Below are 27968 nucleotides of genomic sequence, written 5' to 3' on the forward strand. Positions count from 1 at the left end.
CCAGTGCAGCCAGGAGCTGGGAATAATGGGGGCTGCTTCCAAAGATTAATCATGATCCCTGCCCTGAAGTCAGGAAGTAAGTCGTCCGAAACCTTGGGACTGTTAGGAATCTTGTTACTGTTAGGAATCTAGGAAAGGGAGCTTATCATTGGGATACAAGAATTCCTTCCCTATTGCAGGGTAGCTGAGCAAGAAAAGAATCATAGGTTATAAAATCTGGAACCAAACAGAACCTTCAAGGTTATGTAGCCCAGAAGCAGTAGGTAGGGAGAGGGGCAATAGATAAAGCCCCGGGTCATGAAGGCCTGAGTTCAAATCCAGCCTAAGACACTTATTAGCTGTGTGACCTGAGCAAATATTAACCTTTGTTTGCCTCATCTATAAAATGGGGATAATAAGAATGCCCTACCTTACAAGACGATTAGGAAGATCAAATGAGATAATATTGATAAAATGCTTTGCATACTCCCTAACACCTAATAAGAGCTATGTAAATGTTATTATTATTAAAAACAAAGTGATTCTCCCTACATGTGTCATTAGATGAGTGACTTTGTAGAAATAATTTTATTTTTATAAATTTCAGTTTTCCTATAGTAACAACTCACATTTTGATAGGATTATATAATTTATAAACCACTTTCCTTGCAACAATTCTGTGTGTGTAGGTGCAGTAGTATCAATATTATTCCCATTTAACAGAAGAGGAAATTAAGAGAAAATAATTTGTCCATAGGTTCAAAATTCTGGCCTTCTGACCATCAAATTCAGTGGATGTCCCTTGACCTCTCTGGGCCTCCATTTCTTCAACTGAAAAATGATGAGATCTCTGAAGTTGCTACTTCTTTAGCTGGTTCTTTAGAAGTTCTATCTCTTTAGTCCTAAGGAGCTGTCTAAGGAATAGAGGTCTTAGTTGTTCACTTGCATTTTGTTTTCTTACTCATTTACTTTCTTTTTTTGATTTTTCTTGCTCATCAAGAGAATTGTATAAATATGTTTATACATATTGGATTTAACATATTTTACCAGGTTTAACATATACTGGATTGCTTGCCATCTAGGGAAGGGGGTGGGGAGAAAGAGGAGGAAATCTGAAACATAAGATATGCAAGGGTCAATGTTGAAAAATTATCCATGCATATGTTTTGAAAATAAAAAGCTTTATTAAAAAAAAAGGAATAGAAGTCTTATCCAGAGACATAATCACATAGAATCATAGATGAAGAGGTGGAGAGAACTTTAGAACCTCATCCAACTTTTTCATTTTATAGATGAAAAACCTGAGGTTAAATGACTTACCTAAAGTCACACAATCATTTTTAGAATTTGAACCCAATTTCTCAGACTGTTGATTCCCAAATGTTTCTATTATATCCCCTCATAAGTTTCAGAGAGAAGCTAGAAATAGCCATATTCATCTCCTTATGTACATTCTGGAGAGAATTCTTCAGGTATGGGTCATGCTAGGGGAGATCTGAGATTGCTTTCTAGTTCTAAATCCCTCATCCTTTGACCAATCTATCTTTATTATTAATTTATTTTAGCAATCCCTGACTGTGAAGCTTTGTTATGCCCAGAAAATTCTAGATGTTCTACTTCCAGCATAGACGAATCCATATTGGAATGCAAATGCGTCCCCAATTACAAAGGAGATGGCCGACATTGTGAGCGTAAGTGATGCTAAGAGATCCCGTAATGTTGATGGACATATAACCAGAGGACAGAAATATGTTTTCAGCTTTCCTGGAAAAGCTGTTAACCAAGAGACGTGGCTTATGAATCAATCTACTAGTGTTCATCCACTGTTCCTAATAATTCATATTCCTTGGCTCATATCCGGACCTCATCAATCTGTCATTTGTTTTGTTCTTGCCTCTCAAGCTATCAACCCATGTGAGCAAAAGGTCTGTGACGAGAACGCTCATTGCACTTATCTGGGACCAAATCGGCATCAATGTACCTGCCGAGAAGGTTACAAAGGGGATGGCCGAGTGTGTGTACCTGTTGACCCTTGCCAAGTAGACTTTGGAGGCTGTCCGACTCAGTCCACAATATGCCAGTATGATGGCCCTGGACAGGTGAGCAGATGATACACACCAGGAATGATTCTTTGGATGGGGCTGGCCCCACATGGCAAAATTCTGGGAATGAGGAAAATATCTATTTATAGAATCATAGAATGTCAAAGCTGGAAAGGACCTCAGATATCAAAATGCCAGTTGCCTCATTTTAGCGATTCATAGGATCATAGATTTAGGTCTAATTTTGTACCTGATGACACAGATCCAGAGATCAGATAATAAATGTCAGAGATAGATTTCACTTCAGGATGGAAAATCAGACAAGAATGCATCTTTAATTTTGTTTTAATTTAAAACTTAAAGCTAAACTTTATTCTAAACATTTTTTTATTCTAAAACTAAACATGGGGCGGCTAGGTGGCACAGTGGATAGAGTACCGTACTTGAACTCAGGAGGACCCGAGCTCAAATCTGGTCTCAGACACTTAACACTTCCTAGCTGTGTGACCCTGGGCAAGTCATTTAACCCCAGCCTCAGGGAAAAAAAAAAAAAAAAAAAAAAACTAAACATTAAGTAAAATGAACATTTCCATATCCAAAGCAGAAGAGCAAAAAAGGAATGTACAAGAGATTACAGATCTCTAGTTTGTAGAACCTGATGTTTTTCTTAAAGTTTATAATAGATTCACCATGTAACTTTCAAAATTTTCCTGCTTGCCAAAAATTCCTTTTGTTGAGGTTGGGAAGGGTTTGGAGTCACAGACCAGTGTCACAAGGTGTCTCAAAAGAATTTGCAGGCTTGAATACATTTCCTTGTAAAGGGGCAAAGTTTATTGTAATTGTAATGCCATTACAAGTGGGCTAAATTCCAAAATAAATTAACAAAGTCCTACCAGAGAGAAGACTCCTTGATCCAGCTTTCTATCATTGATGTGGCCCAGAGAAGTGGTCTCCAGAATTTGGTTATCACTGACCAGATTATCACTGACCAACAGATTATCTATGTGACAGTTAGCATTGAACTGAGGTCTCTTCACTATTGTCTCAGGAGTTTGCCCTGTGGGACTGTCCTGAGGCCAGAAGCTATCTGACTGAGGAGTGGCCTATTCAGAATCAGACAGATTAGGTGTGGGAATTTCCTGAGGCAGACTCCAAAGCCAGAAGATTTAGGATTACTGATTTAACAGAAACCCTTAAAATCACAGGACCACAAAATCATATTACATCACTTTTTTAAAATTTATTTTTAATAGTATTTCATTTTTCAAAATTCATGCAAAGATCATTGTCAACATTTACTTTTGCATAACTTTGTGGTCCAAATTTTTCTTCTTTTTTTCCTACTCACCGCCATCCCCAAGACAGCAAACAATCTGATATAGGTTAAACATATACAATTCTTCTAAACATGTTTCCATATTTGTCATGCTGAGCAAGAAAAATCATATCAAAAGGGAAAAAACATGAGAGAAAAAAAGGAAAAAGCCAAGCAAACAATTTTAGAAGATGAAAATACTATGCTTTGATCTACACACAGTTCTCTCTCTAGATGTAGATGGCTATTTCCATCCCAAGTCTATTGGAATTGGCCTGAATCACCTCATTGTTGAAAAGAGCCAAGTCCATCAGAGGTGGTCATCTCATAATCTTGTTGTTACTATGAACAATGTTTATTTGATTCTGCTCACTTCCCTTAGCATCAATTCATGTAAATTTTCCTAGATTTTTCTGAAATTAGCCTGCTCATCATTTCTTATAGAACAATAATATTTTATAAGAACAATAATGTTCTTATAGAACAATAATATTCCATTATTCATATACCACAGTTTGTTCAACCATTTCCAACATTTTCCTTCTGTTCTCTTCTGTGTATTTGGGGAGGAGGAGAATTTCTTCAGTGAGTTTGAGGTGGAATTGGAACCCAATCTCCAGATCCCTACTCATTCCATTGTGCCAAGCTCTCTACTAATACTAAAAGGCATAAATATATATACAGATGAGGAAGAGAACTTAGGGAGAAGTCTCAAGGAGGAGCAAGCTTCTAGAATCAAATTCATCCCTGCCACAAAACTCATTCTTCATACAGAAGCAAACAATCACTTGATTGCTGAGGGAAACACTTTCTGCCTCAGCCTCCCAGAATTTTTCTTTTCCTCAATCTCACTCTCTACTTAGCTGGCTGAATTCAAAAGTTTGCAAGCAAGTGACATGATGTCTCAGATGTTTCATGGTCAGAGATAGAAGCCAGAAGGGATCTCTAGCCTACTGTTATGAATGAGATAACTGAGATCTAGGGAAGTTTAAGGAGTTGTCCAACATGACAAAGGCAGTTAGTATCAGAGATGAAATTTGAATCCAGGTTCTCTGAGTTGTGAGCCTTTGTTCTTTCACTTGTCATCTCAAAAGTAAAGATCAGGATGAGCAAAGCCAAAAAACTATAACACTAAAGCACTAAAAAAACCAGATATTTTTAAAAACAGAAGCAAAAAAAATGGATTTCTATTCTGACGGAGAAGTGGGAAAAAGCCTACCAATAACTCTCCATGGGAGAACTGTCTTTGAGTATTTGGAAAATCCTCTTTTTAATTTATGGACTATAACAAGCATTTCCATAACACAGTACAATAAAAAAGATGTTATATGAAATCACAAATATGCTATGCATAAGTTACTATTCCTTTTAAATATATAATAAAGTTATCATGCAAATTTCTTTTTTTCCTCCCCACCCTCATTCCCTAGACTACTCTTAGTCTACCATTAGACACAAATATGTATATACTTGCAGAATTATTCTATACATACTTTTATTTATCTGTTCTTTCTTTGGATGCAGATAGCAGCTTTCTCCATATGTCCTTTATAGTTAATTTGGGTATTTATAATAGAAAAAAATAATTTGCTCAAAGTTGTTCTTAAACCAATATTTTTTCCTTAATAGCTTTTCCCCCTGAAATACATGTAAAGATAGTTTTGAGGGATCATCTTGTGGAAGAAGGATTAGTTATGTTGAGCTTGGTCCCAAAATGTGGAACAAGTCACAATTAGTGGCAGTTGCAAAGAGCCAGATTTAGGAAAAACAAATAATAATAGCTGCTCAAGGTAGTACTGGCTGCCTTAGGAAGTAGAGAGTTCTTCCTCTTTGTCTTCCAACAAGGGTTTATATAATCATTCATAAAGGGGATTTCATTTTGGACTGAAGCTTTTTTTTCTAGTACAGGTTGATCTAGATAGCTATTGAGGTCCCTTTGAACCCTGGGATTGGGATAGGTACTAAACCTGAGATTTCGCTGGTATAGAGAACTCCCAGGTGAAAAATTTCTTTATCAATATAAGTCATTCCCATCTCTTCAATTTAGAGTACTGGAGAATTGAATAGAACACTGAGGTCAAGTGACTTGCCCAAGGTCACACAGCAAATCTTTATTAGATCTGGGACTTGAATCAGTTTTTCTTACATTTAAGACCAGCCTACCATATATTATTCCATGCTATTTATCTTTGAACCTGAAATCAGGTAATTTTGTGATGCCTTTGTTTTTTTCATGGTGATAGAGCAAATATTAATTTTAAAGTGTTCTTTACATTTCTACAATATGCCAGGCACTGTGCTAGGGATTTGAGAGAGAGAGAGAGAAAGAGAGAGAGAGAGAGAGAGAGAGACAGACAGACAGACAGACAGACATATACAAGAGATACACACAGAGGCAGTAACAGAGGCAGGGACAGGCAGGGATAGAGAAAGGGAGGGGGAGAGAGAGAGAGAGAGGGCAGGGAAAGGAGGAGGAAGGAAGGAGAAAGAAAAAGGAAAGGAAGGAAGGAAAGGAAGAAAAGAAGAAGTGAAGGAGGAAAGGAAGAAAGAGAGGAAAGAAGGAAGGAACCACTTTTTGCCCTCAGGAAGCTTACATTCTATAGGGAAACATGGTACATATGCACAAAATAAATAATTTTGTGAGAAGTTTACCAGTACTTGAGATAATATTTATAAGGCATTTAGCACAAAGGCTGGCACATAGCAGGTACTATACAAATGTTAATATTTTTGTAAGATCAAGAAAGCTTCATTACAGACTAAGGGAATTTTATACTGAGCTTTGAAGATAGCTGGAGACTCAGAGGTAGCTAAGAAGAACTAGATAAACCTGGTATGTTCTTTTTTATATTACATTTTCATTTATTCTTTTTTTTTTTTGCTTTTTATTTACAAGATCTATGCATGGGTAATTTTTCAGCATTGACAATTGCAAAACCTTTTGTTCCAATTTTTCCCCTACTTCCCCCCACTCCCTCTCCCAGATGGCAGGTTGACATTGTAATACATGTTAAATGTGTTAAAGTATAAGTTAAATGCAATATATGTATACATGTCCATATGGTTATTTTGCTGTACTTTGAAATAGTGTACAATTAACCTGTGAAGGAAATCCAAAATGCAGGCGGACAAAAATAGAGGGATTGGGAATTCTGTGAACTGTAAACCTGGTATATTCTTTGTGAGAGGCATCCCTCAGTTTCAAATATTTCACTGGATTTTTTTTTTTCTCCCATGACTTTCTATTCAAGTCCCATTGTGAATGTAAAGAACACTACCAGAATTTTGCCCCTGGCCTGGGCTGCAGCATGATGGACCTCTGTGAATCCAGCAATCCATGTCATAAAAATGCCAACTGCACCATGAAGGCACCTGGCCAAACAGAGTAAGTCTCTCTAAAGCCCCCCAGCTTTGTCTTACCAAATCATGCTAATTCTGGGACACAGAGAACCTATAATTTCAGGGGTATAAGTAACTCCCAGATAAGGAACTTCCCCTCCACTAATGAAAAAATCAGCACTTTTTCTGCAATGGTCTTGGAGACTGTCAGTGTCACTCAGAGGTTCATTAAACTTCTCCTAAGCCCCCTGACCTCAGCACTCCCTCTCTGTCCAGGCCACAGCTCTGCCTCCCATAGGCAAGGAAGAAAAATCATCAGCACTGTACAAAGTTGATCATGGAATAGAAATCCCTTGAAGTCAGAAATTCTATCTCATCAGCTTACAATGAGAGCATAGATGTGCAGCCAAAGAAGTTGAGTGGCTCATCCAAGAGCTGGATCAGGATTTGAACCCAGATCTTTCTGAGATCAGGTGTAGCTCCACATCAATTATATCATGGAGTGTCTCTCAGTCTCTGTCTCTCTTGGCCTATGTATGTCTCTGTTTCTTTGCATATGTGTCTCCTGGTCTATCTGTGTATTTTTTTTAAGCTGGGGTTAAGTGACTTGCCCAGGGTCACACAGCTAGGACGTGTTAAGTGTCTGAGACCAGATTTGAACTCGGGTCCTCCTGAATTCAGGGCTGGTGCTCTATCCACAGCGCCACCTAGCTGCTCCTATCTGTGTATCTTTGTATGTGGCTGTCTATCTGTCTTGGAGTATTATGTGTTTGTGTATGTGTGTCTCTCTGTGTGTATCTTGATTTTTGTGTATCTATCTCTGTATGTGTGTCTATCTCTCTCATGAGCGTGTGTGTGTATCTCAGTCTGTGTGTCTATTTTCGTTTTGGTGGGTCTGTCTCTATGTATTTCTGAATCCTTTGTTCTATGTGTGTGTGTGTGTGTGTGTGTGTGTGTGTGTGTGTGTGTGTCTCAATCTGTGTGTCTATTTTGGTTTTGTGTCTATCTCTCTGGGTGTGTGTGTGTGACTTGGGGTCTGTGTGTGTACCTCGGGCTGTGTATCTATTTTGGTTTTGGTGTCAGTCTGCTTCTATATGTATGTATGTTTCTCTTGTATATCTCTCTCATGTATGTGTGCATGTATTTCTCTGTGTGTATCTGTCTCTCTATGTATATGTTTCTTGGTCTGTGTGTCTCTTTCCATTTCTCTTGGTCTGTGTCTGTGACTCATTTAAAGGGCCCTCAGAATCCACACTATATAGCCTTTCCCTGACCCAGAATCCCTTTTGCTATACAATGGAAAAGTGGCTTTTCTGCCATTGCTGGCAGACTCCCAGTTAAGAAGCCTCCCACTAAAGGAGCACCCCCTCCTTTTGGGAGAGCAGTCATAGGCAGGAAGTTTCTCATTGAAAAAAGCCCAGCCCAAACGTCCTTCCATCCGCTAGGCTTCTCTGCTCCCTATCAAGTTGAACTCTGTTTAATCCAACAAACATTCATTAAACATTTGTTACATTTATGTCCCATTTCAGAGCACTATGTCTAGACATTGAGGATGCAAAAAAAAAAAAAAATTCTTTCAAAGAGCCTATATCCTAATGAGAGAGGGAGGAAGTCAACATGTTAACACATAAATATGTGTTATAATTTTTAAAACTCGAGCTTTTACCTCCCTGCAACCAAAGAAAACAAGTCTAGTCCTTCTGTTCATGAAAATTCCTCCATCCTACTCCTACTCATTCCCCCCCTCCCAGCCTTCTCTCCTCTCTAGGCATTTTTATTAAAAGTTTCTATGGTCTCCCCTGAGTTTCATAACAAACCTCTGAGGCAGATAATCCACGTATTATGATGTCCATTTGACATCTAAAAAAGAAAATATCCTGAAGTTCAGAGAGATAAATTGATTTGTCCTAGGTCACACAGCTAGTAAGAAGCAAGGGTGGAATCTGACTTCCAAATCTAATGCTCTACTGTAGGTTTATATTTGTGTCCCCAGTATTTCACTCACAGTAGGTATTTAATAAATGCTTGTTGATTAATTGGTATTGCTGTTCTGCTAGCTATGGAGTCAGGGAACCTTAGCTAAAATCTTGGTTCTGCCACAGAAGCACCTATTTTTTTTTTGATTTGTTTATTTTAAGTAACTTGCCCACAGTCACACAGCTAGGAAATGTTTAAATGTCTTGGCTGAATTTGAACTCAGGTCCTCCTGACTCTAGGGCTGGTGCTCTATCCTGTGAGCCACCTAGCTGCCCTATTGCACCACCTGGTGGCTATGTAAGCACCTACATGACTGGCCTCAGATTATCCCGACCCTTATGTACAATCTCCTTCAAGTTTAAAATCTATAATTTTATGATAACAATAACTAATATTGACATATCCCTTATTATATGTCAGGCACTATGCTCAGTACTTTATAATTACCTAATTTGACCTTCACAACAACCCAGAGAGGTAGATGCTATTATTCCCCTCATTTTATAGATGGGAAAATTGAGGCAAACAAATATTAAATGATTTACCCAGTGTCTCAGAGCTAGTTAATATTTGAACTTCCTGTTTCCACACCTGTCTATCTCCTGTAATACCTGCTGTGCAGTTATGGCTAAATCACTTAATCTTTGGGATTTTCATTTTCCTCATCTGTAAAATTAAGGGATTGGACTAGATGGATTTTAAGGTCCTTTTAAATCTATGAACCAATGACCGAGTAAGCCATTTCACTTGCCACAGCCTCAGTTTCCTTATTTGTTAAAAAAAAAAAAAAAAAAAAAAAAAAAAAAGGAAATTGCTACTGAGATTCTTTGTGATCAATGCTTCTTTCATTAGATTCCCTTGTATCACAATCTCAGCTCCTCACCCTGGTCATAGCTACTGCCCTCTACCCTCGGTGCCTTTTAACCTAGTAATTCTGTGGATTAAGTAAATTTACCAGCTAGCCAATCAACAGTAGAATGGTTTACCCTAGTACTAGGACACTCTAGGATATTGGCTCATTTTGCCCATGTGGGTTCAGTGGAATGGCAGGAGGAGGAAGCAGCTGCCACTGAGGAAACATGTGTAAGGGAAGATTACAGACCTGAACTCTGCAATGTATATAGTTGTTTCCTTATTCGTGAAATATTAGATGTCTGCAGTACAAAACAAGACCAGGGAGAGCATATAAACATCAGTTGGACTTCCTGGAAATAGAGCATGAATGTAAATGCTTACTGTGTGCAAAAAGAAAAAGAAAGATAGAGAGACAGAAAGACACACAGAGAGACAGAAAGACCCACAGAGACATACATGCACATACAGAGAAAGAGAAAGAGAGATACATAGAGAGACACAGACACAGAGAGACACAGATAGAGAAAGAAAATAGAAAGAAAGATAGATGGCTAGATGATTGATGGCTAGATGGATACATGATGGATACATGGATAGATGATGGATACATGGATAGATGATGGATACATGGATAGATGGATACATGATGGATACATTGGTAAATTGATACATAATGGATACATGGGTACATGCATAAATGAAGGATGGATGGATGGATGAATTTTGGAAGGGAAAGCTTTATGTGATGGCCTGGTGATCAGAACAACTAGGGAGAATGAAGAATTCAGAGTTAGTCTTCCATTGTCTTCATTGGTTTCTTGCCATACTCTTCTCTGCCCTTGCTTGGTATCCACTTACCCGGCATTCCCATGATTTCTGCAAGTTTTCAGAATCCCCCACTGAAGTTGCTCTCCTTGAACAGCTCTTAAGAGTTTGTTTTTCCCCATCCTGCATCATCACAATATATGTACTGCCAACTAATCTGTTCATATCCTATGTGTTAATGTGATCATTGATGGTAGTGCATTAAAATATTTCCCATCAGCTAATGTTTTGTATTTTAACAGAAGCTTTCTGGAAATATTGTTTAAATCAAAGGCAAAATTTTAATAGGGGAGTGAAGGCAAAATTCAAAGGGAAATGGACAGCACCATGGTAAGCTGGGAGAACTAAAACTGTTTTACAATTAGATAGTAATGCTTCACAAAAAAGAACATATCTAAATAATTGTAGAACTATTGATTGCTAATGATTAGATTATACCAATTCAATTAAAATGATGATAATCTTTTGATGGTTTTTTAAGTAAAAGAGGCCACTTATATGGTACATAATTCTAATATATCAAAAAAAATCCTGCTTTCATAATGTCTCCTCAGGTCACTGCATGGTATCCAAGATTTCATCATTAGAGCTTCAATCCTTAGCTAAAGCTTTGATATCTGTTTAAGTGTAAACAATTATAAGAGGCTGTCAGTTAATAGTGTTAATAATTTAATGTAATAATGTAATGTTAATAATGTACTAAGTAAGGATTGAGGAAACAAATGGTTGTTCTTAGTTCTGGTTGACCAATAAGCATTTATTATGTGCCTATTATAGTCCATGTATTATGGTTGATGGTGTAGACTTGTGATGTATGATCATAGATTTAGAACTGGAAAGGACTTTAGAGACATCTAATCCAACCCCTTCATTTTATAGAGAAGGAAACTAAAGCCCAGAAAGATTGCTGCTACTGTTTAGTCATTTCACTCTCATCGTGAACCCACTTGGCATTTTTTGGCAAAGATATTAGGTGTGATTTGCCATTTCCTTTTCAGGCTCATTTTCCATATGAGGAAACTGAAGCAGAGTTAAGTGACTTACCCAGGGTCATGCAGCAAATAAGTATCTGAAACTGGATTTGGAGTATGTTTTCCGGATTTCAGACCTGGAGCTCTATCCACTATGGCACCACCTAGTAGTCCAAAAAAAGAGCATAGAATCATAGATTTCAAGTGGAATGGACCGCAGAGGCATATAGTTCAAATCCTTCATTTAACGGAAGAGGAAACTGGGCTCCAGAGAAGGGCAGATGATTTGCCAAGGTCCTAGAGATAAGAAATAACCAAGACGGGATTAGAAGTCAGATCTGCTTTCCTCCAAGTTCACCATCCTTGTGATTATTCCACACTATCTTTTCATGGTCCTAGGAAATTTGCCATATAAAGATCATTTAAAGGAATTAAGAAAGCTTAGTCTTTTTCTTCTTGTGACCCTTTTCTCTAAAGAAATTTTTATGTGACCATATATATAGGTGTGTAAAATAACTATATAAATTAAACATTTACTGATAATCAGTCATAAGTAAATTTATTTAAAATAAAAATTTTAATTTAATTTAAAATTAAAGTTAAATTTAAAAATTAAAAATCAAATTATATAATTTTAATTTTACCATTTATTAAAGATAAAAGCAAATTTGCATTCTAATGAGATGGATGTGCTTGTTTATTTTACGTAAAGAAATAAATCTTGGCAAAATATATGTAGAGCATTCAGAAATCTTTTTTTGTAGCCAAAATTTTTCAACCCCCACATTATTGGGTAACCCTCTGGGTCTGAACTCACAGTTTAAGAAGCTTTGGTCTAGAGAAGAGAAAACTCCAGAGCATAATAGGTATCTTTAGGCATTTTAATGACACCAAATGGCCAAGAGATTAGGCTTGTTGTACTTGGCCCCAGAGGGCAGAACCCTGAATATGAGGTCCAGAGACAGCTTTAGATTAAACATCAGAAAAAAAAATCAGATGTCCAAAAGTGGAATGGTCTGTTCTGGAACTATGTAGCAGGTTTCCTTTCACTCTAAGTCTTCAGGAAAAAGCTGGGTGGATAAGCCCTTGTCAGAGAAGTCATAGAGGAGATGCCTGGTCAGTTGTGGGTTGGACCAGATGACGTCTGTCTCCCTTCTGCCTCTGAGATTCTGTCATTCTCTCCCATCTTCCCTTTCTGCACAGGTGTACTTGCCAGAAAGGCTATGTGGGAGATGGCTCCATGTGCTACGGAAACATTATGGAACGGCTGCAAAACCTCAACACGGAACCCAGAGGACAGTGGCAAGGAAAACTTACCTCATTCATTTCACTCCTGGGTATGCAGTTAAATATGCATATTCCTCCAGAGAGCTCCACTGAGTTGCACTAGACCCTGGGGAGCCACAAGGTCAGGCTATAGCCTGGATCCAAGCCAGGTGGAGATAGGAGGAAGAAAAATATGGCAGAAGTAAAGAATCATGGCTAGACAATCACTTATTCTATAATAAGGTTGTGAGTTACTTTGGGAGGGAATAAAGAAAGAACAGGTTCTAAGCAAGGTGTTTTTGATGAGCATCTAAAGGAAGGGATCAGGCCACCTGAGAAGGAAGAGACAATGAAGACATATTAAAGAGTAAATCTGTAGAGTATCCTAGGCTTGGCATAAATAAGCAGGTTTGGACCATCGATCCTCGATGTAGGAAAGAAATTACATGCAGTCTGACATTTCTGCTTATATGTGGGCAGATAAGAATGGAAAGATGGGTCTCCTGGAGTCTGAGGACAATATACGATCTTACTACTGGGTATCACGGGCACCATGACATGGCATAATAAGTACTTGAATTGGATTCAAATGCTTGGTTCAAATGCTCTTTCTGATGCTGTGTGACCTTGAGCAAATCACTTATACTCTCTGGTCCTTGATTTTCCCATCTCTAAAGCAAGGATAATAATATCTACAGTGTCTACTTCAAAAGGTTATTAGGAGGATTAGGTATGTTTGTTACAAACTTTTGAATCTTGTGTAAATACCAAATTTAAATACGGCCATACCTCAAATCCACCAGCTCCCCAAAATGTTCTTCTGGGAATAAAGCAGGTAAAGAAGCCAGTGAAATCAGCTACTTAGTGGACTTGCTTCTCCTTGGTTCATTGATATTTATTAGTTGTCCTTAAGGCTATAAATATGAGTGTAGTGGACTGAGTTATACACTAGAAACAGTTAAGTACACACTCCCGAACTCCACAAAATTCTCCTGACGAGGATCATGTGTCATAGCATCAGAGATTTAGGGCTTAAAGGATCCCTTAAAGGCCATCAAGTTCAATGCCTTTATTTGACAGATGAGGAAACTGAGACCTAAAGAAAGAAAACAATTTGTCAGGAAGAACTCAGTTCAAATCCAGTCAGTTATTTACTAGTTATGTAACCTTTGTCTGCCTCAATTTCTTCAACTGTAAAATGAATAGGGATGGATTTGATGGCCTCCAAAATTCCTCTAACTCCAATTCTATTATCCTATGACCTCCAATAAGGCTTCCTTCCAGGTTTAAAAAATCAATAATAATAATAATAGGGATATCATTCCACATATAGAGTGTGTGTGTATACATGTATGTGTGTGTGTTCTACATATAGAGTATAGAAGTATAGAACATTAAGAAACTTCATGGTCACAGAACCACTGTCCGTAAAGACAAAAACTCTTGTTTTAATCTTCATCTCTCCTTCTTCATGCCTTCTAACATATACTTAGTATTTAATAAGTGATTGTTGACTGAATGAACTGTACAAATGCAAAAATAGAGAATTGAGATCCACATGAGGTAAATTACTCAAAATGATATAGAGAATAAGTGATGATCAAGATTCAAACCCAAACCACCTAAATCCAAATTCTTTTCCCTTTCCATTGTGCCAATCGGTCACAAAGCATTTGTTAAGCATCTACCATGTGCCAGTGAGCATGAACTATATTGCCTCCTCGTGAGTTAATTTGGTATATCAGGATGAGAGAATATCCACAAGTTCCATCATGTCTTTGGCACATTGCTGGAGTTAAGGATGCCCTTTAAGCTTCTCCTGGAGCTCAAGGATGATTACCTGTCCCTCTGCACTGGTTTTTCTTTTGGCAGACTTGGCACTCCAGCCAAAGTGCCCAGAGAATACTGAGACCCATTATTCCAAATGCTGAAACCACCTACCCTCAAGGAAAAAAATGATTCACTGAGAGCCACCATCATTTTTTACATAATGTGTTTTTGTCTTATCCCATTTTTCTCTCCCAAGATAAAGCCTATGCTTGGCCTCTCAGCAACCTGGGACCCTTCACTGTGCTAGTACCAACAAACAAGGGGTTAAAAGGAACAAATGTAAGTAGCTGTGGGGGTAAAAATACATGGGAGGGGAGAGAGAGAAAGTATGGTTAACCAAAGAATACCATAGCTCTCTCCCAAAGTGCTCAGCATCAGACATCATCATGGTAGTGGTGATGGGGGCAATACTGGTGGTAGTAGTGATAATAGCCAAGGTGCTACTGAAAGTGGTTTTGGTGGTAGCAAAACTATTCCTTACTCAAGGGCCCATGGGCCATATCTCATTCTAACATTCATTTTGGCCAGAGGGATTTGTGTGATGATTGGTAAGACCTCAATTGAGTTCTAAGTCCTACATACACCTACATACACTTATGTGATTTATGGACATAAATGATAAATGGGCCCAAAAGGAGCTAAGGGCTTACCTAATCCAACTCTTTCATTGGAGTGACGAGAGAATTAAGACCCAGTGATATAGACTTGGGTTGAACAGGGAGGAATGAATAAGAAAGCATTCATTAAGCATCCCTGCTTGCCAAGCACTGTGTGATAAGCATTTGGAAATACCAATATAAAATTATGAGCTGTTCTTATCTTCAAGAAACTTACTGATGGAAGAGACAATGAGTACAGGAAATAGTGACTAAGGACATTGAAGTTTGGAAGTTTACAGGTACAATGAAGGGAGCCAGAATGACATACCTTCTTGGGAAACAATGGCACTGTTGTTTAATTACAGATTCAGGGAAGAAAAGGAGAGGGGATGGGAGATAAAGGCATTGTAAATGCCTGATAGAGTGGGCTATAAGACCAATCAAGATAGCAGGGTCCTAGAATGGATGCTTTAAAGATTTCCAGGGAATTATCTCTGTTCAAGTGGTAAGGCAATTGATGAGATGATGGCCACCAGGAAGTAAAGTAATACCGTAAATTGTGAGAGCTGAGGTGTGAACTCATAAAACAAACTGGCTAAGTATTCCCACTGGTTGGGGGGGGAGAGGAAAGGAGGGAAACAAACACCTACTAAGTGCCAAGCACTGTGCAAAGTGTTTTATGAAGCCAGAGCCATGTCTTCCTTCACAGAACTACACATCTTAAAAACAAAACCTCATTTTATATGCATCTTTCTCTTTTACTACATTTTCCGTGCTCCCAGTGAAGTGCCTAACATGTAAATAGTATTTAATAAATGATTGTTGGCTGAATGAATTGTACAAATACAAATATCCATTGGGACTCCCTGGCTCTGCCCATATGCAATATGAAGGTTTGTTTGGCGATCAAAAAAAAAAAAATGGGAAACATTTCTTTACTTTTCTTAGGTCAAGGAGCTTTTGATGGATAAAGAGAAGGTTCAGTACTTTGTGAAACTCCACATCATCGCTGGCCAGATAGACATGGAAGGATTGAACAGCACAGACACCTTTTACACCTTGACTGGGAAGTCAGGGGAAATAATCAATGGAGACAAGGTAAGAGATCTTAGCTTTGTCCTGCATCGTTTTTAAGTATCACACTATAACTCAGATTTAAAACCCTTTATTGTTGCTCATAGGACAAAATGTTTAAAGATAGAAGACCTAAAAGGTTTTTTTGGCATCCATTTCTGTGGTGAAATAAAGTATATTTAAGAAAAGGAATAGAGATGCAAGATCCTGACTTCCCAGTGGACTCCCAGAATGTTTTGTGTTTTTTTTAATACTTGCATGGGAGACCCAGAGGATCTTTGTGGGGCTGATCCACACAGTCTTATTCTTTCTTCAGCAGAAACTCTTTAAGTAATTATAGAGGAGATAATGGTTGACAATCAAGAACTGGCAGAAGTAAAAGAGGACTTTCTAACTCTAAATCAGATAGAGGCCTGGGATAAGGATAAAGAGAATAATTCTCAAATAGCTTTCCCTCAATCTACCATTTCACTTTATAATTTGTTTTGCATTTTAAAAAAATATTTATTTAAAATGATTCAAAAATAAGAAAAAAACAAGTAGAAAAAGAAAGACAGAAAAGAAAAAATTTTTAAAATAAAACAAAACAAACATTGTCATGTGCCCAGCAGAACAACAGGCAGGATTCAAAATATGTAACAATAAATTTATATTTCAAGAAAGCATATAATAAGAGACTATATTTGACTATCCATCTTTTTTTTTTTGCTTCCTTGTAAGTTATTCTTTTGTTCTCACTTTTTACTTTATATTCTTTTTTCCCCTTCATTCTTACCTCACCTCTCCTGAGCAGGTTACAATTAAGTATGGACATATACATATACATACATATGTATACACACACATATGTATATACATATATGTGCATGTATTGTGTTTGTTTATGTATATAGTGTATATATCTATATATACACATATCTTCATATACACATGCACATTTACACATATGTAGATATACATCTAAAACAATATTAATATAACTGACATATAACAGATTTCTCTCTCACTTTATTTTTAAGTTTAATTTTGTGTGAAATCAATGATTATGAGCCCTACTTTGTCATTTTTTAAAAAAGCAATAATGTTACAAAGAACATTCTTTCCTTAATTCTGGCACACAGAATATGTGACTCTGGGCAAGTGACAAACTTTATCAGCCCCAGTTTTCTTATTTATAAAGAATAGATAATAATGGTACTATTTCATGGGATCGTTGTGAGGATGAAAGAATAGAATGCATAGAAATTTTTAAATTAGCTTTAAAGTACTTCATAAATATACATTATTATTATTATTATTATCAGTTGAAATAGATTCTTACCTCTTCCTTAAGGTCTAGCCCAGCTAAGTTTAGCCATATCTAGAATCTAGTTGGGCTACAGGGGGATGAATGTTTGGGCTGCAACAATTTTCAGAAAGACCATCCACCATGAGGGAGCATTTGGGTTGTTACATGGGGGTATTTGAATTTGTGTGTGAGAGTGTGTTTTGCCAAAGACAGCAATCATTCAACTGAGAACAGGAAAGAAAAATTTAAGCATGAAATCTGTTTCCTGGTAGGATGGGTACAAAGCTAGATCAGCATTCCTTTTAAGGAAAAGGAAATAGACTGTGTTTATTTTAGATTGCTGGAGTTTATCTATCCCCTCTTACTTAACCTTCCATTTTTCCTAATGCTTAAAAAAAAAAAAAAAAAAAGGAAACTAAAACTCCTTCCTTCATGAAAGGCCATTGTCAGCCCCACTTCTTCTGATCAGTAATATTTGAAGGAAATTCATTGGAGATTTTTCAGCTGTCATTATTCCCATGAGGATTCATTCTCCCCATCACTTCTAAAATGGAACTTTCCTTCCAAATATCTAGGTAAATATAATATTCACATCATATTTCTATAACTATAATATTCAAAGCCATTTTATGAAAGCCCTAGGAGTATGACTTTTTAAGGATAATTATCTTCATTTCTAGATGAAGAAACTGAGATTTAGGTAGGCTATGTGACTTTTATATTTATACACATTGATTATCTGTGATATCATTAGTATAGACATCTACAAGCCTTCTTATTCTTATCCTATTTTATCAATGTCATCCTGTGATTTCTCCCTAAAAAAAGATCCAATATGTTGAAGTCTGCCTTCAGATCTTCTATACATTCTATGAATCCTGAGGTGCCCAAGTATTGTCACTTTCCCTCGGTCCCAGTCAGACACACTTAAAATCAAAAAGGTCATGTCATTTTGTTCCCTTTCAAGAACAAACAACAATAACCAACCAATGTATAACTAGCCCATCTCCTTTCCAGATCATTCATTTTCTTGCAAATATCTTTTTACAGAACATTTTGCATAAAGATCATCACTACTGTTATTATAGAATCATAGAGATCCCATGATTCTCAACCATATAATATTACAGTGACAGTATTGACAATAAAAGATGGATTTTCTTTTCCACTAGGGAGTAATTTAGGATTGCAGATGTTTTCTGAAATGTGACCCAACCCTATGCAATTTTCTTCCTCTGTGGAAGAAAAGAGGCCCCATTTATTGGTCAAATGCCCAGCCACCCAAGGCCAGAGAGATAATAAAGAGTGAAGCTGAGTCCAGAACACAGGTCCTCTGACTTCTGGTTCAATGTTTTTCCTATCATACCACGATTTTTAACAGCCATTCCTTTCACTTTTTTAGGACAATCAAATTAGGCTCAAACTCAGTGGAGGAAAAAAGAAAGGGAAGATTGTACAAGGGAATATAATCGCCTCCAATGGACTGCTGCACATCATTGATAAGGCCATGGACAAGATGGCACCTGCGTTTGAGAGCAGCTCAGAGGTGAGAAATCTAAGATAAAAATGTTAACCTAGACATTTTGGTGATGCAGTGAAAAGAAGTTACAAGGGTTAAAGTCAAGAACCCTGTGTTCAAATGTTGTCTTGACTCTTAGTATGTAACATTATATAAGTCACTTAACCTCTACCTCAGTACCCTCCTTTTTAAAATAAAAAAGATGGACTTGCTGATATCTGAGATCTCTTCCAGCTCTAAATCTCTAATCCCATGATCCTTTTTTATTGCACTGAAGGGCAACATCTAAATAGAAAGGCACAGAGAGGGAAAGGGGTTATTCTATAATTATTTCTTATTGGCTGGAAGTATAATTTCATTGGGGTAATAAATTCCCAGTGAAGTAACTCCTTCTACCAAAGCAAATTGCCAACTATTCCTCAATGTTATAGTCTTAGAAATTTGACTAGGAGAGTTAAGTAACTTGCAAAAGTCACACTGCCCATCTGTGTCAGAGGCAGGACTTGAACCCAGATCCTCTGACTTTCCACTATTAGCATCGTGTTCCTCATTTTTACTTCATATAGTATTGGATTTATCCATGCATTCATTCAACAAATATGTTTAAGCACTATTGTAGTAATACTCAAAGATAAAATCTGTGACCTGTCATTTCAATGAAAATTGAACAAAAATGTGATAGTAGAATAAATGGTGAGGTCATAAATAATACTATTCAACAAAGTTGATTTTTTTGTACTTTTCTATGATGAAGAGAACGTGACAATCAGCTATGGTATTTGTGGTAATCTGTTCTATTAGCCTAAAAGTTGAGAATTTACCCAACATGTCTTGCACAGGAGGGTCATAACTGGTCAACATCGACTCAATTAACTCCATGTATAGAATAATCTGGAAGCTATCTTGGCAATATTGAAATATTTCTCAAATCAGATGTTTTATAGTTTTAATACTTTAATGCACAGCATCTTCTCCTCAATGATTTTTTTTGGTAAAATAGTTCCATTTGTCTTTTTTTTCCCTAAGCAAACCATAATGGCAATGCTACAGCCAAGATACAGCAGATTCAGATCCCTGTTGGAGGTAGGTTTCTGCATATTTCCCATGAAGTCTTGGGGAATGTTTTCAAATGTGTGTTCAGGCTTGACTGTCTATAAGTCTTCCTTTTCTAAATTCAGGTAACAAACGTGGGCCAAGCTTTAGATGAAGATGGTGTTGGTGGACCATATACCATCTTTGTTCCAACAGATGAAGCCTTAAACAACATGAAAGATGGAGTTCTGGACTATCTCCTCTCTGCAGAGGTATTGGGGAACAATCATAGAAACATACATCCTAACTAATACAGATAGCAAAGTGGTAGAAAGAATAGAATACAAGACTTGGAATCAAGAAGACCTGACTTTAAATCCAACCTCAAACAATTACTTACCTGTGTGACCCTGGTCATGTCACTATATGATGTGCTAATTAGTAATAGCAGTGTTCAAGACAAAGAACAAGAGATTCAGAATCAGAAGATGGGTTCAAATCCAGCCTCAGCCATATATTACCTTTGTTTAGTCACTTCATTTCTCTAGATATGTTTCTTCCTCTGTAAAAAGGAAGGGGTTGCACTAGATGGATTCTGACATCACTTCCCATACTAAAACCCTAATCTTCAACTGGCATGATTTTATTTAACAAACATGGTTATTTTTTGATACGTACTTTTAAAAAATCAGAAAGAATTTCTCAAATCCATAGTCAAAGATGTCAACATATTAGTCTTTCTAGCCAAAAAAGATTCAGTATTTAACTTGAATAATTAAAGTAAAAGCATCAACTTTGAAGCTAGTTGATCCTACTTCTGATATTGGACTAGTTTCATGACAGATAATTTCTTTAGGCCTCTGTTTCCTTATGTGTAAAAATGAGTGGATTGGTCTAAATGGCTCCTGAAGTCCCTTTAGCTCTTTATGATCTGTGATTCTGGCCCTTTTTTCCTGTAGTTTCAGACCTTAAAGGGAAAAGATTTTGGATATTTACTTCCTTGCATTTCAGGTCACTGCCACCAAGGGGCAGGAACGCACTTGCAAGTTCTTAGTTAACCTTCCAAATATGTGCTTTTTCTGAAATAACAGAAGATGGCGCTGTGTTGGAGCAACTATTAAAAAGCCACAATTTTTCCATATTTGATATGTAAAAATAATCCTTGTTAAAAGATCAATTTAAACAAAACTTAAGTAAATACTAACTCTACAGATAGTGCTTTAGAGCAAAGTAGTTAAAGAAATAAATTCCTAGGAAATAAGTTGAATAGAAAATAGTCCATTTGGGAGGATCATTCAGTCTTTTCCTAACCTTTTCTTCTAAGTCCTGACTCCAGGACTAATATTCTATCCATTACACTATATAGTTGCTCCAGGATCATTTTATAGGAAACAATGAGGACTTTAATCTAGCCTGCCCCCCAATCCCATTTTATATATGAGGAAACTCAATCCTGGAGGAAAGTGACTTGTTTGAGACCACACAGTTAGCAGCAATAACATTTGAACCAAAGCCTTTTAAATCCAAATCCCCAGGTGTCTCTACTGTATCCTTCTGTTCTCCAAAAGAAGACCCCCCTCTTCTTTATGCTTGAAATTATGAAACCTCTCTCCTTAAAAAGAAAGAAGTATATTGTTATTTGGATTTTTTTTAGATTCATGAAGGCTTGGATAAGAGAATACAAGCACCAACAAGCCGAAAAAGCTTTTCTTTGTTGATGAATTGCCTATCTGTTATCTGAGGACCAACTTGGCTAAATTAGGAAAGGCTTGTCATCCTATTAAAGAGGGATAACCACTGCCTTGGTGGAAACATTATCCTAACTCTTAATTCTCTGGATGTGTTTTCTAGGACACAAGGGAAAAATTCCTTTCTTGATTTTCCCCAGGCCCAAAGATATCCATTTAAAATTTTCACACGATGGTTTTAGCTTTCTCTTAAGCACAGCCCACAAGAATTGATTACATACCAGTAGCCATATCTAATATGGCCCTGATCCCATCATCATGAGGTTAATATACAAAGTGCCTTTAAAGTTTTAGCGTATGATAATACCAGGATTTGGAGAACCCCATGTACGTGATCACTGACTAGAGGGTTAAGCCTTGAACTTTGCTCTGGAATCAGACAGAAATAATAGAGTATGAGAATACTGTTAATCCACAGATACCTTCCATGTACCATGAGAACTGGTAGATTTATACAAAAGGCTTTGATAGAAATGCCCCATCTGCCTGTCCTTCCTTGAGCAATTTTGTCACTGGACCACTATTGAGGAAGCCATTGTCATCACTTCAGAGAGAATGTACATGTTAGGGAAGTAGCACCAAAAGATACTTGGATAATAACAATACCTGGAAATGTATCCTGTTTGTCTCTATGTCCTGGATAAGCTGAAGTGGAGTTTAATGCAGTGTTAAATTCAGTCTAATGGATGTCTAACACTAGAGACTCTGTGGCTTGGTGGATAAAATGCTGAACATAGAAGTCAAAAGATCCAAGTTGATTCTGGGATTGAAACTTCCCTTGTTACCCCAGACAAGGCTCTCCAGCTCTGGGTCTCTGAATATTATCTTGAAAATAGTTTTGACCTCTGAAAGGGCTTTTAGAGGAGGAGAAATGTTGTATCTTAAGCCTGAAATGGCTTGAAAATTCCATCAAATACAACTGTCAGAGAAAAGACTGCATCCTTTTTTCTATCCTGTAGAGCTTTCTCTCAGCTTGGCTTTGGATGCCCATCATGGTGGCCCTCAGAGGAAGTTCTGCCTCTATTTTTCCAGTTGGATGTCACTTTGATAATAATGAGCAGTGAGACGAAGGGTAGCCTCAGGCCAAAGAGGATTAGAGAGCTATATCCATACTCAGCAGACCACCCAAGAATGAGTTGAGGATTGGAAAGGTTTGTGTTTTTTTTCACTGACAAGGGAATGTCATAGGTTCATAGCTATAGAATCAGAAGGGACTTTGCAAGTCATCTTCTCCAGTCTCCTCATTTGATAAAGAAGGAAACTGAGACCCAGAGAAACTAATATTAAAATTAAATTGAATAGGGATTCAAACCAGGTTTCTTTCCTGGACCACATTCATTCATCCATTGCTGTCCAGAAGAGGATTGGTGCCCAAGAGCCCTGTGCTTCCTACCCAAGTTCTGCTTCTCCTTTCCAAGACTAAATGGGGAGTGGAAAGTTGAGAGGGAGCTTTTCTCTATTCTTCCTAGCGACACTTCTGTCTACTGACCCCTTTCAGTTATCTATTGTCACAGAACTTCTTTGTATGGAAGCAAGTATTCTCAGTTGCAAGCACACTTTGTCATAACCAATGGGTCCATTCCAAATAGATCTGCCTTTTCAAAAAAGAATGTCATAGGCAATGTGGGTATTTACCACCAGAATCACCCAAGCACAATGCATTTAGAATCAAGGACCTGGATTCAATGGTCTTTGCCATTTGTATAATCTTAAGCAAGTCAAAGTATTTGACAGAATGATCTCTGGGATTCTCCCAGATCTATGATTATATTATACTATCACTGTATTTGGGTTAGGTAGGTAATGCAGTGGATTGAGTGAAATATAGCCTCAGATACTTACTAGCTGTGTGACCCAGGGCAAGTCACTTAAGCCTCTTTGTCTCAGTTTCCTCATTTATAAAATGACCTGGAGAAGAAAATGGCAAACCATTCCACCATTTTTTGTCAAGAAAACCCAAATGGGGGACACAGAGTCCAATATGACTAAATAACAAAATCATTTTGTCTCTTGTTTTCTCAACCACAAAATGAGGGAGTTGAGCTAAAGGTTTTCTGAGATCCTTTCTAGCTCAACTTGTGATTCTGTGAAGAGATACTTCTTTTCCCCTGGGTTGTGGCTCCTGAAAGATCTCCATGCTTTTCATTCTCTCTTGTTTAAATAAGCATTCTATTTCTCCCATACAGGGCTCTCGAAAGCTTCTGGAACTTGTCCGATATCATATTGTCCCATTTACTCAGGTGGGTATTCCATCTTCATGCTTGGGGGCAAGAGGAAGGTGGGGGCAAGAGGAAGGTAGGGGCAAGAAATCTCTAATACTGCTCTAATACTGAGAAATTTTCTTTAAGCCTTAGAAAAGAGATTTTTTTAAAGCCAGAAATCCCTAATTTCCTCTGTTTGAGGAGGGCAGATAGGATGGTGAAAGACCTATAGCAATGTATCAAATGGAGGATTTGGGAATTTTTAACTTAGAGAAAAAGAATGGACTAAGCAGGGGCATGATAAATATATTCAAGTATTTGAAGGATAGTCACATGGAATGGGGATTAAGCAGAGAAAAATCCTGAAAGAGAAAAATTTAGGCTTCAGAAAAGCAAAATCTTTATAAGTATCCAAAAGTAGAATGGGCTAGCTCTAGAGAAGGTGGGTTTGTCCTTCTTCACTAGAGACCCTCAAGCTCAGGTAAGACAATTTGGGGGTTGAGTTTCAAAAGTTTTCCTTTGTGCTAATATCATTTGGATTGGATAACCTCTACATCCCTTGCAACTCTAAAGATATGGATTGCTGGGAAACTATAATGTCAGAATTGAAAAGAGTCTCAGAAGCCATGTAATCCAAACTAGTGAATAACAACACTTCCTAAAACTTCCCCATTGCCCTTATGGGAGATATGAAGGCTTGATCAATAGAATCTTCAAGACAACACATCCTTATCCCACCAAAGACCAGGATCCATTTTTAAAAGGGAAAAACTTCAATGTCCCCTTCTTTCCTTGGAATAGCACTTTGGATCGAATGGCTAGTTGTCGTTTATGTGTATATCATGCTTGATTCATTTCAGCTGGAAGTTGCCAACATCATCTCCAAACCCCACATCAGAAGCATGGCCAACCAGATTATCCAATTTAACACGACCAGCAATGTAAGTGCAAATTTTTTTCTACTGGGAACCAATCCCCTTGACTAGTCCATCAGGCATCTATTAACTGAGTTATTCTATGGATGTTTTAGATCTGTCTCTCACCACCCATGTGATTCTCTCCTCTAAACAACTCATCCTCTATATAGCTGTCCAATTGGTTTTCCTAAAGTACAGATCTAATCATGACACTCTCTCTTCTCTGTAAACTCTAGGGTCTCTTTATGATCTCTAAAATCACTGTATCATAGACTTGAAGAATAAATAACTCCATACCATCATTTTATCGAGAAAATGTATGGAGGCAAAATCAGTAGTATTGGAGCCCATGCCTTTGGACTCCAAATCCAACACTACTCCACACAACACTGTGCCTCTCCTACTTAGGGTTTAAAGCTCTTTGTAGCCAGGTTTTTCCTATCAGGGAGCTACATGACAGAGGGAAGTACTGTGCAGGACTTACAATAAGGAAGGCATAAGATCAAATCCTGCCAAAGATGCTTCCTATATGTATGATCCTTCACTTCATTGAGCTTTGCTTTTCTGATCTATAAAATAAATGGGATTGGACTCTATGGCCTCAAAGGCCCTTCCCAGTTCCAAATCCATGTTTCCATGATCTTTCCAGTCTTTATTCCACATACATATGTTGTTACTTGCATACAATGTTCCCTTTCTTCTTTGTGAGCCCTTGCATTATCATCATGCTGCCCACTTGCTTAGGTTGTTTTCCCTCCTCACCTTCATCTCTTAGCTTACCTGGCCTCCTTCAAAGTTCAACTCAAATGCTACTTTCTACAGGAAGCTTTTCCCTGTCTCTCATTTATCTCCCATTCCAAAATTCTATTTTGATCTAGGATAATCAGAGTGGAAAGGAAATGCCACATGTTAAGATGTAGACTGACTGTGTGACCCTGGCAAGTCAGTTTGCCAGGGCTCTGGGCCAGATGTGTCTATTGGGAGACATTTAACAACATAAATCAAATATAATAAAACATAGATAATGTTAATGGAATTCTGTGAACCAATAAACTGCTAGCAGAGATATTTACAAATGGTTTAATGGCTCCCATTTGGATTTGAGTGTGACCCCACTGTTGCAGACAATTCTCTAAGACTGTAAATTACAGAGCAGAGGTGGGATCTATATTGGCAGATATAGGTTAGATGGATGTGTGGTTGGATGAACAGACTGATGAATGGGAAGATGAATTGGTAAATGTATGGGTAGAATAGAGAAAGAGAGAAAGAAAAGGGAAATACAGGAGAGAGAGAAATTATTCCAAGCATTGTTTTTCTTACTAGGGGCTCTCTACATGACTGAAATTCCATTAAAAAGTCCTTTAAAATGTATTATTATTATTATCATATGTTTCCTAATTATGATAGGCCTTGCATTAGAAGACTGTTTTTCATAGGAACAATACCAAGAATTGTGGGTCCGTGATACAAAATAACTCAAGTAGATCTTAGGATCCTAAGAAAAACTGATGATGCTCTGTTGTTTTTTCTTTTGCAGGGACAAATCCTGGCCAATGAGGTGACAATAAAAGAAGTGGAAGTGGCTGCCAAAAATGGCCGAATCTATACCCTCAATGGAGTTCTCATCCCCCCCTCCATCATTCCCATTCTTCCCCATCGGTGTGATGAGACTCAGAGGGACATGAAACTGGTAAGATCTATAAGCTCTCAGATTGGCTTGCCCAGGGTTGTAGCTAAGAAGTGCCTGAGGTAAATTCAGCTTCAGAGACTCAATAGGATACAAACACCTCTATAAGCTCATAATATTTAGATTAAGAGTCAGAAGAGACCCTATAGGTCATCAAGTCCCACTCTTTTGTTTTATAGGTAAGGAAACTGAGTCTCAGAGAATCCAAGTGACTTTCTAGGGCAAAAGAACCAACATCCGAGGGAGGGATCCAACCCCAGATCTTCCTGACATACTAAACAAGAACCTCTTATTCATAATGTATCAAGGACTAACCAATGCTACTCAGGAGACAGGGGAAATTGCAAAATACTAGATCAGAGGAGGGAAATCAATCAACAACTATTTTTAAGCACCTATGAAGTACTAGACACTATACTAAGTGGTAGGGATAAAAAATATAAAGAATGGAGCAGTCCTTGATCCCAAAGAGCTTACATTTTTATGGGACTGACATGTACAGATATAAATATATATTCCACAGTCTTTTGATTTTTATTGATGTTAGAAATTTCCAGTGAAGAAATCCCCTCTTCTGTAATTTATAGTCTTAGTATCCCTCAGTTTTGTCCTCTGAAAAATGGGGATAAAAACTGATGTCTCACAGAAAAAATTTTCAGTGTTTTTGAAATGCCAAATACTGCTTTTCTCTGAGCTTATGAACCCCGTTGGGGTCTACTCTGGTTTCCATGGTAACCTTTAGACGCATCCTGTTGAAATCAGAATGTTTTAAAGTTCCACACTGCCATATGGATACTTTTCAGGTTCCCATGGATACCACAAGTCCAAATGTATTGAAGTCATAATATTTTACATCAGTACCGTGCCTTCTCTTAAGTGCTCTCCAGCTGGTACCTCATGGATTCTCACAATAAAATTTGGAATAGTTTCTTCTGGTCTCATAATAGATCTCATGAAGTTCAGCCAATCCAACCCCCATTTTGTATCTAATCCACCCCCCCCTCTTTTTACAGATGGAATTGTCACTGAGTGCTTATTTCCCTATGTGTTGGCAATGCTACTGGGAGAGTTGGCTTGGTGATATCTAATAAAAAAAAAAAAAAACTGGGTTTCCAAATGCATAGAGATGCCCCAAGTCTTCTGACACAACAACCAGGTGACCTTGGAAAAGATCATTTTCCCTCTATGGAAACGTCATCTGTCCATATGTATCTTCATCTGTTAAAAAAGAGGGCGAGGGAGCTAAATTAGATGATTTCTAAGGTAACTCTAAATCTATGATCCTCAGAGTTAAGCCACAGCCCCTCTCAGTCTCAGTTTCTTTATCTATAAAAAATAAAGGAGCTGGTATAGGTTGTGTCTGGGCTCCTTTGAAGTCATAGAGGGAAAGGGAAATAGGTTTATTCTATATTATTCCATTGGATAGAATCAATGGGAAGGTAAATTGTGTAACCAGTGAGAACTTTATAATACTAATGATCACCCAATGAAATAATGACTT

At 37.6% G+C, this 27968-nt stretch overlaps 1 protein-coding gene across 1 annotated transcript in view; it reads left to right on the forward strand.

The window, feature by feature from the left end:
* The window catches only part of STAB2 (stabilin 2), a 155957-nt gene that overhangs the window by 21022 nt on the left and 106967 nt on the right, over positions 1-27968 (forward strand). The window contains exons 7-18 of the mRNA XM_074271422.1: positions 1545-1670; positions 1882-2078; positions 6588-6721; positions 12507-12640; positions 14596-14678; positions 15947-16096; positions 18763-18906; positions 19906-19962; positions 20058-20183; positions 23846-23899; positions 24721-24801; positions 26318-26470. Of these exons, the coding sequence (XP_074127523.1) occupies positions 1545-1670; positions 1882-2078; positions 6588-6721; positions 12507-12640; positions 14596-14678; positions 15947-16096; positions 18763-18906; positions 19906-19962; positions 20058-20183; positions 23846-23899; positions 24721-24801; positions 26318-26470 (1439 nt within the window). The remainder of the gene's footprint in view (positions 1-1544; positions 1671-1881; positions 2079-6587; positions 6722-12506; positions 12641-14595; positions 14679-15946; positions 16097-18762; positions 18907-19905; positions 19963-20057; positions 20184-23845; positions 23900-24720; positions 24802-26317; positions 26471-27968) is intronic.

This window comes from Sminthopsis crassicaudata, chromosome 5 (genome assembly GCF_048593235.1).
Source record: "Sminthopsis crassicaudata isolate SCR6 chromosome 5, ASM4859323v1, whole genome shotgun sequence".
NCBI lineage: Eukaryota > Metazoa > Chordata > Mammalia > Dasyuromorphia > Dasyuridae > Sminthopsis > Sminthopsis crassicaudata.